At 42.8% G+C, this 15,021-nt stretch overlaps 2 protein-coding genes across 2 annotated transcripts; both read right to left on the minus strand.

Moving 5' to 3' along the window:
• Positions 1-214: 214 nt before the first annotated feature.
• On the minus strand, positions 215-5,256 carry LOC106914883 (transmembrane protein 182-like). Its single transcript, XM_014982050.2, has 5 exons — positions 4,930-5,256; positions 3,521-3,617; positions 3,317-3,430; positions 3,114-3,251; positions 215-1,509 (listed from the first exon to the last, which is right to left on the minus strand). The coding sequence occupies exons 1-5, from the start codon at positions 5,095-5,097 to the stop codon at positions 1,244-1,246; spliced, it is 783 nt and encodes a 260-aa protein (XP_014837536.2). The 5' UTR covers positions 5,098-5,256; the 3' UTR covers positions 215-1,243.
• Positions 5,257-5,309: 53 nt separating this feature from the next.
• Positions 5,310-9,098, minus strand: LOC106914882 (actin-related protein 3). The gene is made up of 12 exons (XM_014982049.2): positions 8,913-9,098; positions 7,837-7,892; positions 7,631-7,755; positions 7,450-7,560; positions 7,274-7,369; positions 6,922-7,029; positions 6,704-6,847; positions 6,449-6,622; positions 6,281-6,373; positions 6,047-6,172; positions 5,896-5,979; positions 5,310-5,821 (listed from the first exon to the last, which is right to left on the minus strand). The coding sequence occupies exons 1-12, from the start codon at positions 8,954-8,956 to the stop codon at positions 5,726-5,728; spliced, it is 1,257 nt and encodes a 418-aa protein (XP_014837535.1). The 5' UTR covers positions 8,957-9,098; the 3' UTR covers positions 5,310-5,725.
• Between the last annotated feature and the right edge of the window lie 5,923 nt (positions 9,099-15,021).

Raw genomic sequence — 15,021 nt, forward strand, 5'->3', positions numbered from 1 at the left:
CTGTTTGAACTCATTTCAAAACCAAAAGTTATTACAGGAAATGTCTTTAAATAACAATTTCCTGTTTAGTTTTGTGGCTCTGTCATCCTCAACGTTATATTAACTTCCTGTTCTACTGCAACCTCCATTTCTGACGTTCTCTGTTTTAGTATTTTGAGTCATTCTGGTTTTGGTTGATCTGAGTAGCGACAGGATAGTTTTAAGGTCCCCTTAGTTCTGCTTATCAACTTCCTTTTATTTATTTCCATATCATGAACAGAGGAACATGAGCTTGGAGAGAACAACTGATTATTCAGGTAGCAGCTTTACCAAGTTGTAACACAAATAAAGAGAACAAGAACAAATTCATTTGACAATTACAAGAAAGGTTTCCATAGAAACTGCCAGGAGTGATAGCTGGGTAGAAAACAGCCACTGGTTCTACACTTCGCCTCGTCCTGACAGTCCGGAGTTTTGAATACCGAGAAAAGTTTGCTCGCTGGACTGTTGAATATTTGGATCTGATTTCATGTTTGACTGAGACATGTGCAACGTACCAGCTTGACTGAGAAGGAAGCTACGGGAAATACGTGAACTGTAAACAACCATCCTCCACCGCAAAGACTTTTGCCAACTTTCTGGTCGAAAGGGACTGAACAACTTCCTTCACTTCATCCGCTATCCAGCGGATGAAGTGACTTGTAGTTTAAACTCGCTGTTTAAACTACAAGTCTAAAGCGCCGCAGAAGTTCACAAGTTCTCCTTCAGTTTGCTGGTTGGCCAGAAGGAAGATCTACCGAAGGAATTCGGGTCAATGGGAGAAAGCCTTGACTGACCACTGAGGGGAGATGAGAATTAAGAGGAAGTGAGTAGGAAGGCAGTGGCCAGGCTACGTTAGAGTGACAGAAAAACAACAGATCAGATGTTCAGCTACGCTGTTCCACTGGACGTCAACAGCAAATCATAAATCAGGTTAGAGATTCAGCTTGGCAAACTAAAGCTGATATTACATTTTGACTGGAATTGTAGTCGGTTTGTGAGGAAAGAACTGAAGTCCAAGTGTTAAACATGGTGGTGTTTGTGTCACAGTCAACCAGAATCAAAAGCAAACAGCAGCCTATTTCAAATAAACAGATGTAGACTGATATAAAGTAACAACTTCAACAAGTGTAAGGCAGAAGGCTTCTACTTGAGCTTCCAGGCATTTAGCTGTAGCTGTAATTTCATTTTTGTCCCAAAGAGTTTGTTGAAGAGGACACGCTCATCACAGCTCGGTCTCTGACGGGCTGGGGATGGTTTGGTCTGAGCGGACCCCCTGAACGCCGCGCCCCACCAGGATGAAGAGGAGTCCGGCCAGCAGGCAGAGGAAGCCAGAGGCGGGCGCCAGCAGGAAGGACGGGCCCTGCTGGACACTGAGCTGGTAGGATGGGCAGCCGGAGACGCTGCGCTGATGGGCGGCGAACTGCTCCAGGGTATCCAGCACCTGGACCCACACCAGGTACATCGCCATGACGACCAGCAGGCACATACCTCAGAAACACAGGAAGACAACGACAATCATCAATAATGGCTTTTAATTCCCCCCCAGCTTCAAAAGAACCAAACAAAACCCAGACAACAGCAAAGCGAAGCGTCGCGACGTGACAGCGCCTTTTGTGTTTCGCAGCCGACAGAAGTCAGACGCGTCGTCGTTTCAGGAAGCTTCGCGTGTTCACAACCCCTGTTCGCAGCCGTCCCTCAGTTCAACGCCGTCTCGTGTCGCGCCTGTCGTGTTTTGTCACCGCGTCGCTTACGAGGCTTTTGTCCTCGCCGCGTCTGGGCTGGAAACCTGCAGCTGTTCCCGAGGCTCAGCGGGTAATGTTTTCCGCTCCGTCTCAAGAAGAAACAAGCCAGTTTGTACTATTATTAGTTGGAATCGTCGTGTTCAAAGCTGGTTTGTTTTTCTATTAAATGACAAAAAGAGTTGTTTGTGTGCAGACTGACATGAACTTGTTATATGTTTTTTTTGGCTGATCTTTGGCAGATGACGGAGTGGGAAGTTGTCCTTGAAGCGCTTCCACCGGATGCCTCGTTTTTTTATTTTTGTTTTCTTTTACACAAAGCCTGCCTTCAAGCTCACTCCTTTAACTTATTTTATCGTCTTCTCCAGCAAATGTTGGGCCCAAAATATAATTGCCGTCTGTCATTTGGTTCCAGATTTGCAGATGATTCAACTGGAGGCGTTTCTGAGGCCTGTCTTTGGCTTCAGCCATTTACTCAAAGCAAACACCGGACACAAAAGGTTTTACGGGATCACATGCTTCTGTTATCACTTGATTATTTTTGGAGAGCAGCGAAATGGAAGCATTTCATCCAAAAGCACAGCATCTAAAAATACATATGGGATTTTTGGGGTCATTTTTCTCTTGGTTTGTTTGTTAGCAGATGAAGAAACTGGAATTTTGTCCTTTAAGAACGAAAGAAAAACTTATTTAACTGTAAAGAAACTTGTAATTAATTCATTTTTATAGGATAGTGTCACTTTTATAAAAGCCCATCACATTAGCAATATCCTTTAGGGAATAAATTTTACTAAAACTTGACTTTGAATCTTAAGCAAGATATTTAATTTGCTTATATCGGGACAGTACTTTGGTTTTCTAATTCAGCTCATTCAACTCTGTTCTCTTTTTAAACTCAAGATAGAAATCAAAGCTTGTGCTTGGAATAGTTTTACTCACAATTTTAGCTTTTTTATGGACATTAAACACATTAATTTGGATTTTGAACAAGATACATTATTTTTGGATCATCAGCACAGACATCGGAGCTGTTGGTGAAGCCTCGACTACATGCCATAAAAACTCAGAGCATTTCATTTGTTACATTTTATTTTAGTTCCATCCTAAAGGTACATGTGTAGTTTATGTTTGGAGATGATTCCTCTAAAGCTTGAACTTAAAGCCTTTGTCCCAGATATGTTGGTTTTCCAAAAGCCTCCATACCAACGCACCTCGAACTTCAGTTCAGTTTTGTCTAGAAATATTAATTTCTGTTTTCCATGAATGGACCCTTATGTCAGAATATCTCTATTTGATGACTGAAATAAAGAACTTTTTTTGATGATGCATCAGGTGGACACTGCTGATTGTTACCTCCACAGATCTGAAGAGCCCCGCCAGCGCTGTAGAGGCTACGATTGGTCAAAGGAGCAGCACACAGCACCAGGAGTCCACCAATGACGACAGCCATGACGCCTGAGACAAGGAAGATGCTCCAGAAGGTTCTGAAGACTGAACAAACCGGTGATTTAGTGGGGGATTGTCAGAGTGGGTGCGCTCTGTGTGGTTGTACCAACCAATTGCGGAGGCAGGTTGGTACGGCTCTGAGGGGAAGCCGGTCCAGGCCGGGTGGGGTGCAGGAAACGGGAAGAGGAAGGCAGGCTGGCAGGTCTTTGACTCAGGCCGACTCGCTGAGGAAGGAGAAAAGCAGCTTTAAACTGATATAATAACACTGTTTTATGCTTCTTTTTTTATCTACTAAGCATAATGGGGGTTCTCACTAATCCAGAAGTCCAGGACGGAGAAATCAGAGGAGGCAGCGGTGAAAAAACAGCGCCAGAACAGACCCTGGTGGAACATCGTCACCCCGTCCTCAGGCTGACAGAGACAAAAACTTTAATGTCCCGACAGATAAACACCGACTCCTGCTGCACACAGAATCACTTTACTGTGGGACATTCCTACCCAACAGGAGCCGCTTAGTAGTTTTCCGTTTCCCAGAAAACTCTGTAGGAAACGTCTACACCCAACCAGTAAGATCAGGAAGTCTCATACAGAGTCATGGTGTGACCAGACGCCATATTTGATGAGTAAACTGTCAAAACCAGGACAAATATACAGATTCTCTTCTGCTTCAGTTACATAATAAAAACTGCTTCAGATGAAGACTTCACTCTATATTCAATAAATTAAAATAGACATCTCAATAAATATAGCTTATCATATTAAAATACCTTTTGAAAATAACCTTTAAGAAGGAAATAAACATTTCAGTAAACCCATTTCAGTTTTTAAAAATAGTTTTCTATTGTTCTGATGTGATATTCTAATTTTAAATGAGTTTTGAGAAGCTGTAATTTGAAAAATCATAACTCATTGAAATAAAGGCTTTCACACATCTGAATAAACGTATATAATAACTTGACTTTTTAATAATATTCTAATTTAGTGAATGCGTCTGCATGTACCGTAGAACCCTGGTATTAGTGAGTATGACGGCCCATATTACTCACGTCCGGCGGGGCTTTGAGGACCTGCGACTCCAAAGGCCCCAGCAAGACCCTGTTGACCACCATGAATAGGTGAAATACTTAATACTTCCTCTAAAAACTCTATTTTAATTTTCCAAATACCAAATATATCTTAATATGCACTAATACTGACAGTGGAAACCGCTGTAGCGCGAGCACATAAGCGAACTTCTACAATCTGAGGGCTCAGCCAATCAGCACCAAGGAAACTAAACGGTGCTCCGTCATTCGGCTTCCTAACCTGCTGAATCATAAATACGTGAATATTCCTCAATTATTTCTCAATTAATTGGAGTGCTATTCAATTTATTTATTTATTTTAAATAGCTGTTTTTAAGCTTGTGAAATTTTTAACATTTATTCCTGACCTCAAGAGAACACCCAGCCTGAAGAACTGGTGGGATTTATCAATCTCGATGTTGCAACAGTTGGTTCTTTACGGCTCTCATGAAGGATGTCTTTCCACTATTATGTTGCCACACGTGTAAGTTATAGTTTATTATGTTTAGCGTCTCAAATGTATTTTTATTCTAATTATTTGTCATCTATTCCAAGAACACAGCAGTGATTCTTTGATTTGATGCAGGTGTTCAGGGTTTACATTGTTTTAGTTTACGTACCTTTGGCTGTAATGGCTCGGAAGAGTTTTCACAGTTTACCTTTAAGGTGTTCCTCTTCCTGTCGCTCTCCTCTCGTGTCCGGCTGCAGGACTCGGCGGCCAGCAGCCAGTACTCCGTCCCGCAGCAGAGCAGCGTGAACAATGCTCCAGATGCTCCGGAGAACAAGGCCAGGAAGAGGAGCACCTTCATCCTGTCTGCAGCAGACATGGCGCCCTCTGCTGGTGTGTCTATTTGCTCCGTACCTTCAGGTCTTTCAGTTCTAGAGACTTTCACTGTGAATCAGGAGTTTAACGCCCAGGCATGGCGTCGTCCTACAAAAATAGAGCAGTTTTCTGGTTCCTACGGACCAGCCGAGGCAGGAAGAGGTCCGGTTACACTCCAGGAATAGAAGAGCAGGAATAGACAGACACAGTCACAGCTAGAAACACCTGCTTAGCATTTATTACATTTATAAATCCAGATTTTGTACAGAACCAGGCTGTCCAGAATGACAGAGGCAATAGAAACAGTCGTTAATTTATTCATCCAGCTGCTTCCTCCTCTACCTGCTGATCAATGCTAACAAACAAGATGCACACTGCTGAGTATCTGATTATCTTTCAACCAGACAAATAAAAACAAGCTTCAGGCGATTTTGCAAAGTGTTCCCATGACAACCCAGAGATGCTATGGCCCGTTCAGAGAGAGGGGGATTAATGACCACCCTGTGAAGAGAAGTGAAACATTTAACCAGAACTTCTGGTTCCTGTGATGTTCAGGAAGTCTGTTTGGTCCGTCTCGCTGCGTTCCAATCCGTCGCTGTGTTGTACAAACACTTCTTCTGGTCCATCCTGAACTAGGACATGACCCCAAACACGGGGTTGTGGCGGCAGATGCTCGGCCCGATCTCCTCGTAGTCCTTCTTGGTGTGGCACACCTGGTAGAACTCGGGCTGTAGAGACAGACCTCAGGTTAGCTCTCCTGACAATTAGATGCCAACAATGTTGAGAGGAGGGGAATACTCACGGTGGACGCCAGCATGGACCCTCCGAACCACACGGCGTACCTCTGCATGTGATGGGTGACGACCTGGACGTCAATGGGCTTCGGCTGTGACCCAAACAGACCCGTGTCATTAAAACGTACATAGTTAAAGAATGAAACGCTGATGGCTTACCTTCAGCTTCCCGCCGCTGAGTTCCTCACTGATCTTCAGCCGGGCGTCCACCGTTCTCTTCAGGTCCCTCTGCAGGCGCCGGCCAAAGTCCCTGAACATGGTGGAGCCTCCAGACAGAACCACGTTCTGCAGGACAAACAACGCATGAATCAACACCGTCTGTTTGGGTCTAGTGGCGTCTATGGTGGTCCACCGTGGTCTATGGTTGTCTACTAGGGTCTGAACTGTCTCTACCTTGTAGAGAGGACGTCGGACGTCGATGGGGCAGTTCTGGATGACCTCGTCAACAACCTCCGAGATGGGCTGAGTGAAGTCTGGGTTGGCGAACTGGATCAAAGAGAGAACTCTGTTAACTCATTGTTTCGGACCAGAGAGCTCCATCCGGATGTGTTCTGGAGGCACCTCTGGGTGGAAGAAGATCTCTGGCCCCAGGAAGCGCTCGTAGCCCACGTCGATGGTAAACTCCTTCTTGGTGATGGCGTTGACACCTGTGTACTGCTTGATCCACTTGGAGCCATCTGTGTCGTACTTGCTGAACTCCTTGACCAGGTCGGGGCAGACATAGCTGAACCGCTCCTATTGGGAGAACAGGTCAAACATTTTCACATTGCTGTGCTGCCCTCTGGTGGCTGAGCAGATGAACAGAGAGGTACGGACCTTAACAGCTTTGGCCGTCTCCAGCGACTGCTCCGGGGGAATGCCCACCTCCCTCTCCCTCAGCAGCTGCTGGGTGAAGTAGGTGATGTCTCGACCGGCGATGGGGATGTGCTTAATGCAGCTGCCAATCACGTAGCCTTCAGCCTGGGGGAAGGCGACACCAATGTGGCTGAGGCACACAGGAAGGAGGTGGTAGAAAGAAAGGAAGTGACACCTACCACCGGGATGACGTGCGTCACACCATCTCCACTGTCGATCACAGTTCCCGTCAGCGTCCGCTCGCCAACCTGCCGGGACGTCCAGGAGGCGGCCAGCGCCAGGACAGCCTGCACCAAGGGGTTAACCAGTACTGGGTTATTAACCAAACACCAGGGTTATTAATACACACAATGGTTTTATTAACCAACACAAGGTTACCAACGAACACACTGGTGTTATTAATACACACAGAGAAATAAGTCACTTTCTAATAGAGGAACTGAGAGTCAGAGCTTCCTGGAGGAACTTCCTCTTCCTCTCTGAGAACCAGACCAGATCTAAAGTCAGACGGGTCTGAGGTGTTGGTCGTACCTGGACGGCGATGTAGAGACCCGGGACGTTGAAGGATTCGAACATGATCTCAGCCGTGTACTCCCTGTTCTCAGGAGTGTTGAGCGGCGGCTCTGTCTGCACACAGAACCAGAACTCATCATTAGCACGAATGTTCCCGCTCCGTCCTCCAGGCACCTCCGTCTTTCGGTCCGTACCAGCAGGAAGTAGTGGTCTTCCGGCTCCGCCCGCAGGTACTTGAAGATGACCTGCTCCATGAAGCGCTCCATCAGGTCCCAGTCCTCCACAATGCCGTGACGGATGGGCCACTGCGAGAGAAAGAGGCGTCAACACCACAGCTGACCCCTGACCCTGACTGCTGCTTCAGCGCCGACTCACCTTTGTTGCGTACGAAGGTTTGTCGATGGCTTCGTCTCCGATGTAGAAGTCCAGATCGTCAACGCCCTTCATCATCCTGCGCTGCGCCTGGTCTCCCACCTTAGCAGACTCTTTGATCGCAATACCTGCAGCAGAAACCAGCAGACTGTCAGCAGGATGACATCATCATCATCAGAGCAGAGAGATGTGGCTTCCTGGGTTCTCACATGACGGGATGATGAACTGTGGCTCCGTGTTTCCTGCATATCCAAGCTTTGTGTACCTGGAGAAGATCCAAACAACAGAACTTTTAATAAGAGTTCAAGTTTAGTTGCTTGGAAAAATGCTCAATAGATCTGTTCACTACAGGACAACTCAAAAATAGATTTGGATTAGAAAATATCAGAAAATAAAGTGAGATAAAAAAGACTAAATATTTACAACTAAAATAATTAAAGGTAATAAATGAAATAGCAATACAAGTAAAAATTTGTATTGTAAAGTTAATTTTAGTTTATTTTTTAAAAAGGTATAAAACAAATGTAAAAAAAAATACTAAAAAAATTACATTTAATAAGTGCTCAAATAAATTAAATCATAAGCTAAAAAAATAACTATAAAATTCAACACATAATTTAAACATAAAATTTAAAAAAGTGCAATAAAAAATTAACAGTAAAAATCTAATTCATAAAACAAAGCAATGGATAAAGTGAAAAGCTAATTACTAAATGCAATACATGTACTGAAAAATGTATGTAAAGCAGATAAGAAATATTAATATACAACCACAATAAGTCACAGAAAAACCTAGAAGGAAAACTAAAATAAACAAATAATAAACGATGTAAAAAAAACCTGGCAATCATTGAAACTTGATAAAATATAAATTACAACAGTATAATAAATAGAAGTTTTCACAATGTAAACTAAATGTACTTTATAATAATAATAAAAATGATGATGATAACGATAATAAATTGTGTTGCTGCCTGGAGGTCAGCCAGGTCTGGGTGTGATCAGCCAGGTAGGAACTGCTGTCTGAGGGGTGGACTCTCCAGGAAGTGGCTTTAGCTCCAGCAGCTAGCAGCGGCTAATCACCACTTCCAGCCCCTCAAACGGACCGAACCGAGCCGCTGGACGGTTAGGGCCGCTTCCTGGGGTCCACCAGCTCCATGCAGGCCGGTTGGATGGAGCTTACCGGGGGAGAGGGACGCGGCGGAACCCCGGACAGCGGCTTCCAGGGCGTTAGCTGGAAGTTTGACAGGGGCTTCAATAGAATCAAGCGGGCAGCCTTACTCACCCGGTGCCGCAGTCAACAACACAAGCCGGGAGCCGACCTGCCATGGTTCCGCTCCGCTTCACGACCCAAACGCGAAGATATGGACCCCAAAGAGAGGCTAGGAGAGGCTGGAGAGGCGAGTTTCGACCGCAGCAGCCTGAATGAAGAGCCGCCGAGTCGGAAACACTTCCGGATTCCGTGGCAGCAGCTTCTAATGCAAAGTCAGCAGCTCGATGGTGGAAACAGCGCCCTCAGCTGGACCGAGCTGGCACTGGAACCAGCATGTGTCAAGGCTTTAGGAAAGCTACAGAATTTCAAATACATGATTCTGGAACATTTGATAACGCATAAAATATAGTTTGACACAAAAGTTAACATATTTTGTAAAAATATTTAAATCCTTTTCAATGTTCTCTGAATATTTTTCTTCAGATTAATATTCAAAACTACTTTTTTTGTCCAAAAGGAAAGTTAAATATTGTTGTCTCACCACCTGCAGCTGATCTGGCTCATAAAATGCCATAAAGGAAAAATGGTATGTATTCCTATGTGGGCCGCGAATTTGATTAAAAACAAACTACTCTTAGTGTAAAAATGTGTTTATTATAACTATCACTTTGAGATTTATGAATGGCAACCATATTAGATTTTGAGGTAGCCTTTCTGAAAGAATCCTTTAATTTTTCAAGTTGGAACTTTCGACTTCATGAGGCGTTCCTGTCACTTTTCTGGACTTAAAACTCAGAAACTCCACCAACCTCGACTAGACCACAGTGTTATTTAAAACCGTATGAGTGGTGATCAAATTCACAAGAATTCAACAAATATGCAGCCAGTTTATTAAAACTTTTTTCAATATGTGCCTTTCTCAGTCAAACCATGCAGGCCATGTCTGACATCAAAGGTGCAAAAGTCTGGAAATAGTTTACTACTGTGTAAATTTAAAGTCTCAAAAACCCTAACATTTTTTTAGAGGAATCAGTAGAATATTAAGAATAAAAACACTAGAAAGTTCCTGAAGAAATTTTCTGGTGCCTGTCAGCTTGGACCCAGGATTCTGATGCAAAAAATTAGTATCAATGCAAAAGAAAGCTGCAATGTACTCTGCAGCATGTGGAGAGTCTCAAGCATGTTGAATAACATGGACTTATCCCATTCTGTATGTTCAAATTAGTCTATAAGCTAAAATTAACCAAAGTGCTAATGTTAGCCTAAATGCTGGCAGTAGCATGTGCAACATCACTAACATGTTGTTTTAATTTGACTTGCTCCATTCAGTGTACTAAACATGTCTAATTAATAAGGAAATTAGTTAATAGCTAACTTTATGGTAATTAGCTAACTAATGCACTAGTGGGAGGCAGTGAAATGCTAATGTTTATGCTAATGTTAATGAACTGTTATCTCACTATCCTGAGGGAAAAAACATAAAAAAGGCTAGTATTATTGCACCGCCTATGGCAGCGCACTAACATGGGAGGAATATTGAAGCTTTTATTTTGAAACTTTCAGTAAGCTTCATTTTAAATGACCACATTAATTCAATGTGTAACAGTGGTTTGGTTAAACCAGTCATGTAAAGCCCAAAAGACCAATTGCTTTATGTAAAAATGGTCAAGGCTTTTATTTTGAAATTTTCAGTAAGCGTCATTTTAAATGGCCACACTAATCCAATGTGTAACAGTGGTTGGGTTAAACCAGTTGTATACTAGCCCTCTGTTTTAACTGAGTGTTCGCCATAGTTAGAACTACAGAGACAGCCATGTGTTTGTAGTCTGAATCAGCAGCTGTGGCCTGTGTTCGGTTGCTATGGTAATTAATCCTCTCTGCCAACTGTCAGCTGTGAGAGAGACACAGGGGGAGACATAATTCCATCTGTTTGAGTCAACAAGTTTCACTAAAAAAAGTAGTCCGAACAACTCCTTCCCGTTCGGGAACCGTGATACGTATTCGAAAACCGTTTGAAGCGTATGAGAGGGCTATTTGTCGTCTCCGAGAGTCCCGCGATTCATATCTCTACCTAACTCAAAGTAATAACAGCGATAAGAGAAAAATGGTGTGCGCTGAGCTCTGAAATTTTTCAGAAATGTGTGGAAAACACTTGATGAGAGCGTCAGATTACCCTGTCCCATGACTTTGCTTTAAAGCACCTTGAAAGAAAATAGTAAGCCCTAGGGAAATTTAGAAAACATTTTACGGGAGCAGGCATGCGTATCAATGTCATGACTGACTTTGATACCGATACAGCGATACCTGTAGGCGTGGCGGCGATTTAAAACTTATTTTGGGGTCAGAAATCCACTCTTTTTCTCACTCTAGCAGAGCGGCAGTTGGTTTCAGTTACACTCTAATTTTACGAAAAATCGAAAATTTTGGGTCGCTTGGAGACAAGCTGTGGACAAATCGTAATTGATATTGATGTACCATCTTCACTTTAGAGATCACGGACGTATCTCCAAACTGAAATTTAAATGGCATTTCTATGTCAATGTATGACGACGTAGAGATTCTTCAAAAATAGGGTATTTTAAGGATTGTTTTTTTTTCCTCGCTCCATTGACTTTAATGGGATTTTGGGGGGTCGTTCTTCACGAATTATGTCGCCATGGTAACCCCGAATCCCAATAAAAATAAAATAAAAATAAAATAAAATAAAAAGCTCCCTTCTCGAGATCGAGCCGCATGTTTTGATAACACTTTTGTGGGGGTGGTCGCAGCGGTACGAGCCGCATTAACGGTGATGGAATAAAAATAAATAAAGAAATAAATAAAGAAACCTTCTATTAGGTGTAGAACAATAGGTGCCTGCCATGCATTATAGGCAGTGACTGCTCTGTCCTATGTAATGCTATGGGCAGGCCCCAATTAATGTAATACAGGGGATTTAAAGAGTTTCTTTCAGTGTTTATGTATAAATAAAGATAGTATCTATAAACTTACATCTCGACATTTGTCATTATTTTTGTTGCAATGATGTGGGATAATTTCCCAGCTAATATGCCTGTTAACTAGATTTCAGGCTTTAGTGAAGGGATTTTATTGCTGGCTCCTGTTTCCACCAGCAGGTGGCAGTAATACACCAGATGAAGAAGTAGATAAACTGTGGACTTTTGGTACAGTCAGTGTGTTTTTATGAAAGTCTACATGTAAACATTATTTTTATTGTATATTAAAAGTATGGAAGGTTGGAATAAACTGAATAAAACACTTCAGTTCCACCCAGATTTAGCTTTCATCATTAAACATCAACTCACCTTGTCTCTCATGACTCCACATCAAAACATTTCCACCTCCGATCAGCTGACTCACTGTCTGGGTAAGGAGGGGTAAAAAATAAATGAGCAGGTGAATGCTTTTGAACATCAGGATGTTGTCCACCAGAGGGCAGCAGAGCTCCCATCATGTCTAAAACGAGGAACCCCCCCACCCCCACCCCAAGAGTTTGAATCAATTAATCTACTAAACAAACCGAATGAGAATAGATTCTAAAAACATTTACTGAAATACAAAAACAACATTATGAATAGCAGGTTTTTGTATTTTTCCACAGAATTTTTGCAGATCAGGTGCTTGTAAATTATCCCTCCTTGGAGTTGCTTTGACTAGGCCAGTGATGGAGCTGCTTTAACTAGAACGCCGTTTCCTCCCATTTACCAAAGTAAGGTTAGTGTTTGAGCCCCTAATTCCAGCCTGGAGCCTAATCCTGCTAAACGAGTTTCTAATTCCTCCAGAGCTGGCCTTGCAGCGGGGGGGTGGCGGCCCCAACGATTCACAGGAAGTGAGGGCCGCTTCCTCCAGCAGGACGATGGAGGGGTAATTGACTCCCTGGAGGTTTTTGATCCTCGCCCACACACAAACAAATAATTCGGCCCTCTTTCCGCCGCAGCCTGGCCTGCTGGGTATACAGAGGTCCCTCATCAGCTGAAGTATGACCGCTGTCAGGGCCCAGCTCGACGGCCATTAGAGCCAGGCAGAGGAGGGTCTTATTATTTTTAATAATCTGCTGTTTTTGCTGCTTCTTAGCCCCTGGAGAGCTGAAGTCGGCACTTTCCCGCTGTGATCATCAGCCGTCCTTCGTGTTCAGGCCTAATGATGCTCAGTCATCCAGTCGGCAGGACGCCCTCCACACAGCCAGCCGCTAACTACCGCCTGCATTATTTAGCTGTAGCTAAACCATCATGCTGTTCACGCTGCTCTAAGTTCTTCAGTGGTTTGGTAAACGAAACATGTTAATCCAATAGGAGGTTCTGCTGTGTGTCCATCATCAGGGCTGTAATTACAGACAGAGGTCAGTCATCAAGCCTGAACCAGACATGCTGGGAAACAAAATGATTTCAAATTCAAAAAGTACTTTATTGATCCTGAGGAGAAATTAAATGTTGTTGTAACTCATTAGTTTAGATTCTTTTAAGAGTTATTGAAGACAGTGATGGCTGTAGGGAGGAAAGATCTCCTGTAGCAGTCTATACTGCACTGAATCTGAAGAAGCCTCTGACTGAAGACAGTTTGTTTTCTCAGACGGTCTTATGAAGAGAATGGTCAGGGTTGTCCATAGTTTCTTTTTATTTTACTTTGGATCATTTCCAGAGGTTCCACAGTCATCCTTGATGGGTTGGTGTCTGTTAGATTCCATCTAATTCATTGTTTTACTTTCTTATGAATCCAAAGTTTTAGTCGTATATTTCCTTTGTGTGTGTTGGAACCATGTTAGCTGTAATCAGCCATCTTGGAATTGCTTCAGATACCCAAAGCTCCGCCTCCATTTCACTCAAATATTGCGAATTAAGTTGATCACACAAGACGCTACTTTCTTAATCAAGAACATTCAAATATCAAGTTTATCTCAAATGTTACAGAGGATGATAAATACAATAAATGGGTTGAAAAAGAATCAGCATGAAGAAATGCCAGGACGTTCTGCCGATTTGCCACAAACACGATTTAAGAGCTGATTTTTCTGCAACATTTATTGAAACCACATATCAGCAGAATACAGCGTTACTCTTCACAGAAGACTCTTTAGAAGAAGCCATGGACGTCCCTCCTCTACCATAACTAGAGCACTGTAAAAACAGACTGTCGAATCAGCCTCAAATAAATACATAACATCTGACACTTTATTGTCCACGGCGCGTTGAGCACAAACACATTCAAACCCTGCAGAGTGAGGTGGAAATGTGAGGCATTGGGGAAATAATGACAAAGATTGAAAATGCTTATTTTTTAAAATTGTTCCTCTTGAATTTGACATTTTTAAAGTTTAAGGAGTCCAGAGAACATTCAGTTTGAAGCTGTGAGGCGCATTTATTGTTTTTCACTCGTTCTAATGCTGTGCTGTCGTTAAAATAATAATAATAATAATAATAATAATAATAATAATAATAATAATAATAATTCATGTCTTAGACATCTAAATGCCCCACAAATTTTTCTTTTTAAATTATTTTTAAAGAATTAACTCGATTATGTGACTGTAGATTAATAGACAGCAACTTAAACAGATGCATTTTGGTTCCTTTATACTTCCTGCAATGAAAGAAGAATAAAATATCACCTGGCAGTGGGTAAATATACATACGTAAATATAAATAAAGTGTAATTCTGAGAAGTAACGACGACTATATTAACACAAAGTCAACTCCACAGGCCGTTTCAAACCATCAGAGCATAAAATAAAAGCCTGAAATGATCCAAAGTTTATGCCGATTACACTCCATTTCACGAAAAGCGACGCCGGCGACTGGCGAACCAGAGTCCAAACCCGTTCACCGGTCAGACCCTGGGACTGGAACAGAACGTCAGCATTCAGATTTGAAAACGATCACAAGCTAACTTCGTTCCACCCTGGATGGACAGTCCCAGGTATATAAAAACAAGCCCGTATCACCACCCTGCCACCGCCGTGCTTTTCTTCTTACCTCCTGAAGCAGAAACAGCGGCTGGGTTTCTAGAGATCAAAGCTTTTAGCCACTTTTTCTTTAGATATCTGATTCAAAAGCTGGTAGCACTAACATGATTGTGGATCCAACAGGCCCCGAGCATCACCCCGTCACGACCGTGCTTCACAGGAGCTGATGCAATGATTTATATACTTAATAATTAACACAAAATGACCAAGGAGATACATTAG

This window comes from Poecilia mexicana, unplaced genomic scaffold (genome assembly GCF_051168715.1).
Source record: "Poecilia mexicana isolate PSO_F unplaced genomic scaffold, ASM5116871v1 scaffold_2, whole genome shotgun sequence".
Taxonomy (NCBI): Eukaryota; Metazoa; Chordata; class Actinopteri; order Cyprinodontiformes; family Poeciliidae; genus Poecilia; species Poecilia mexicana.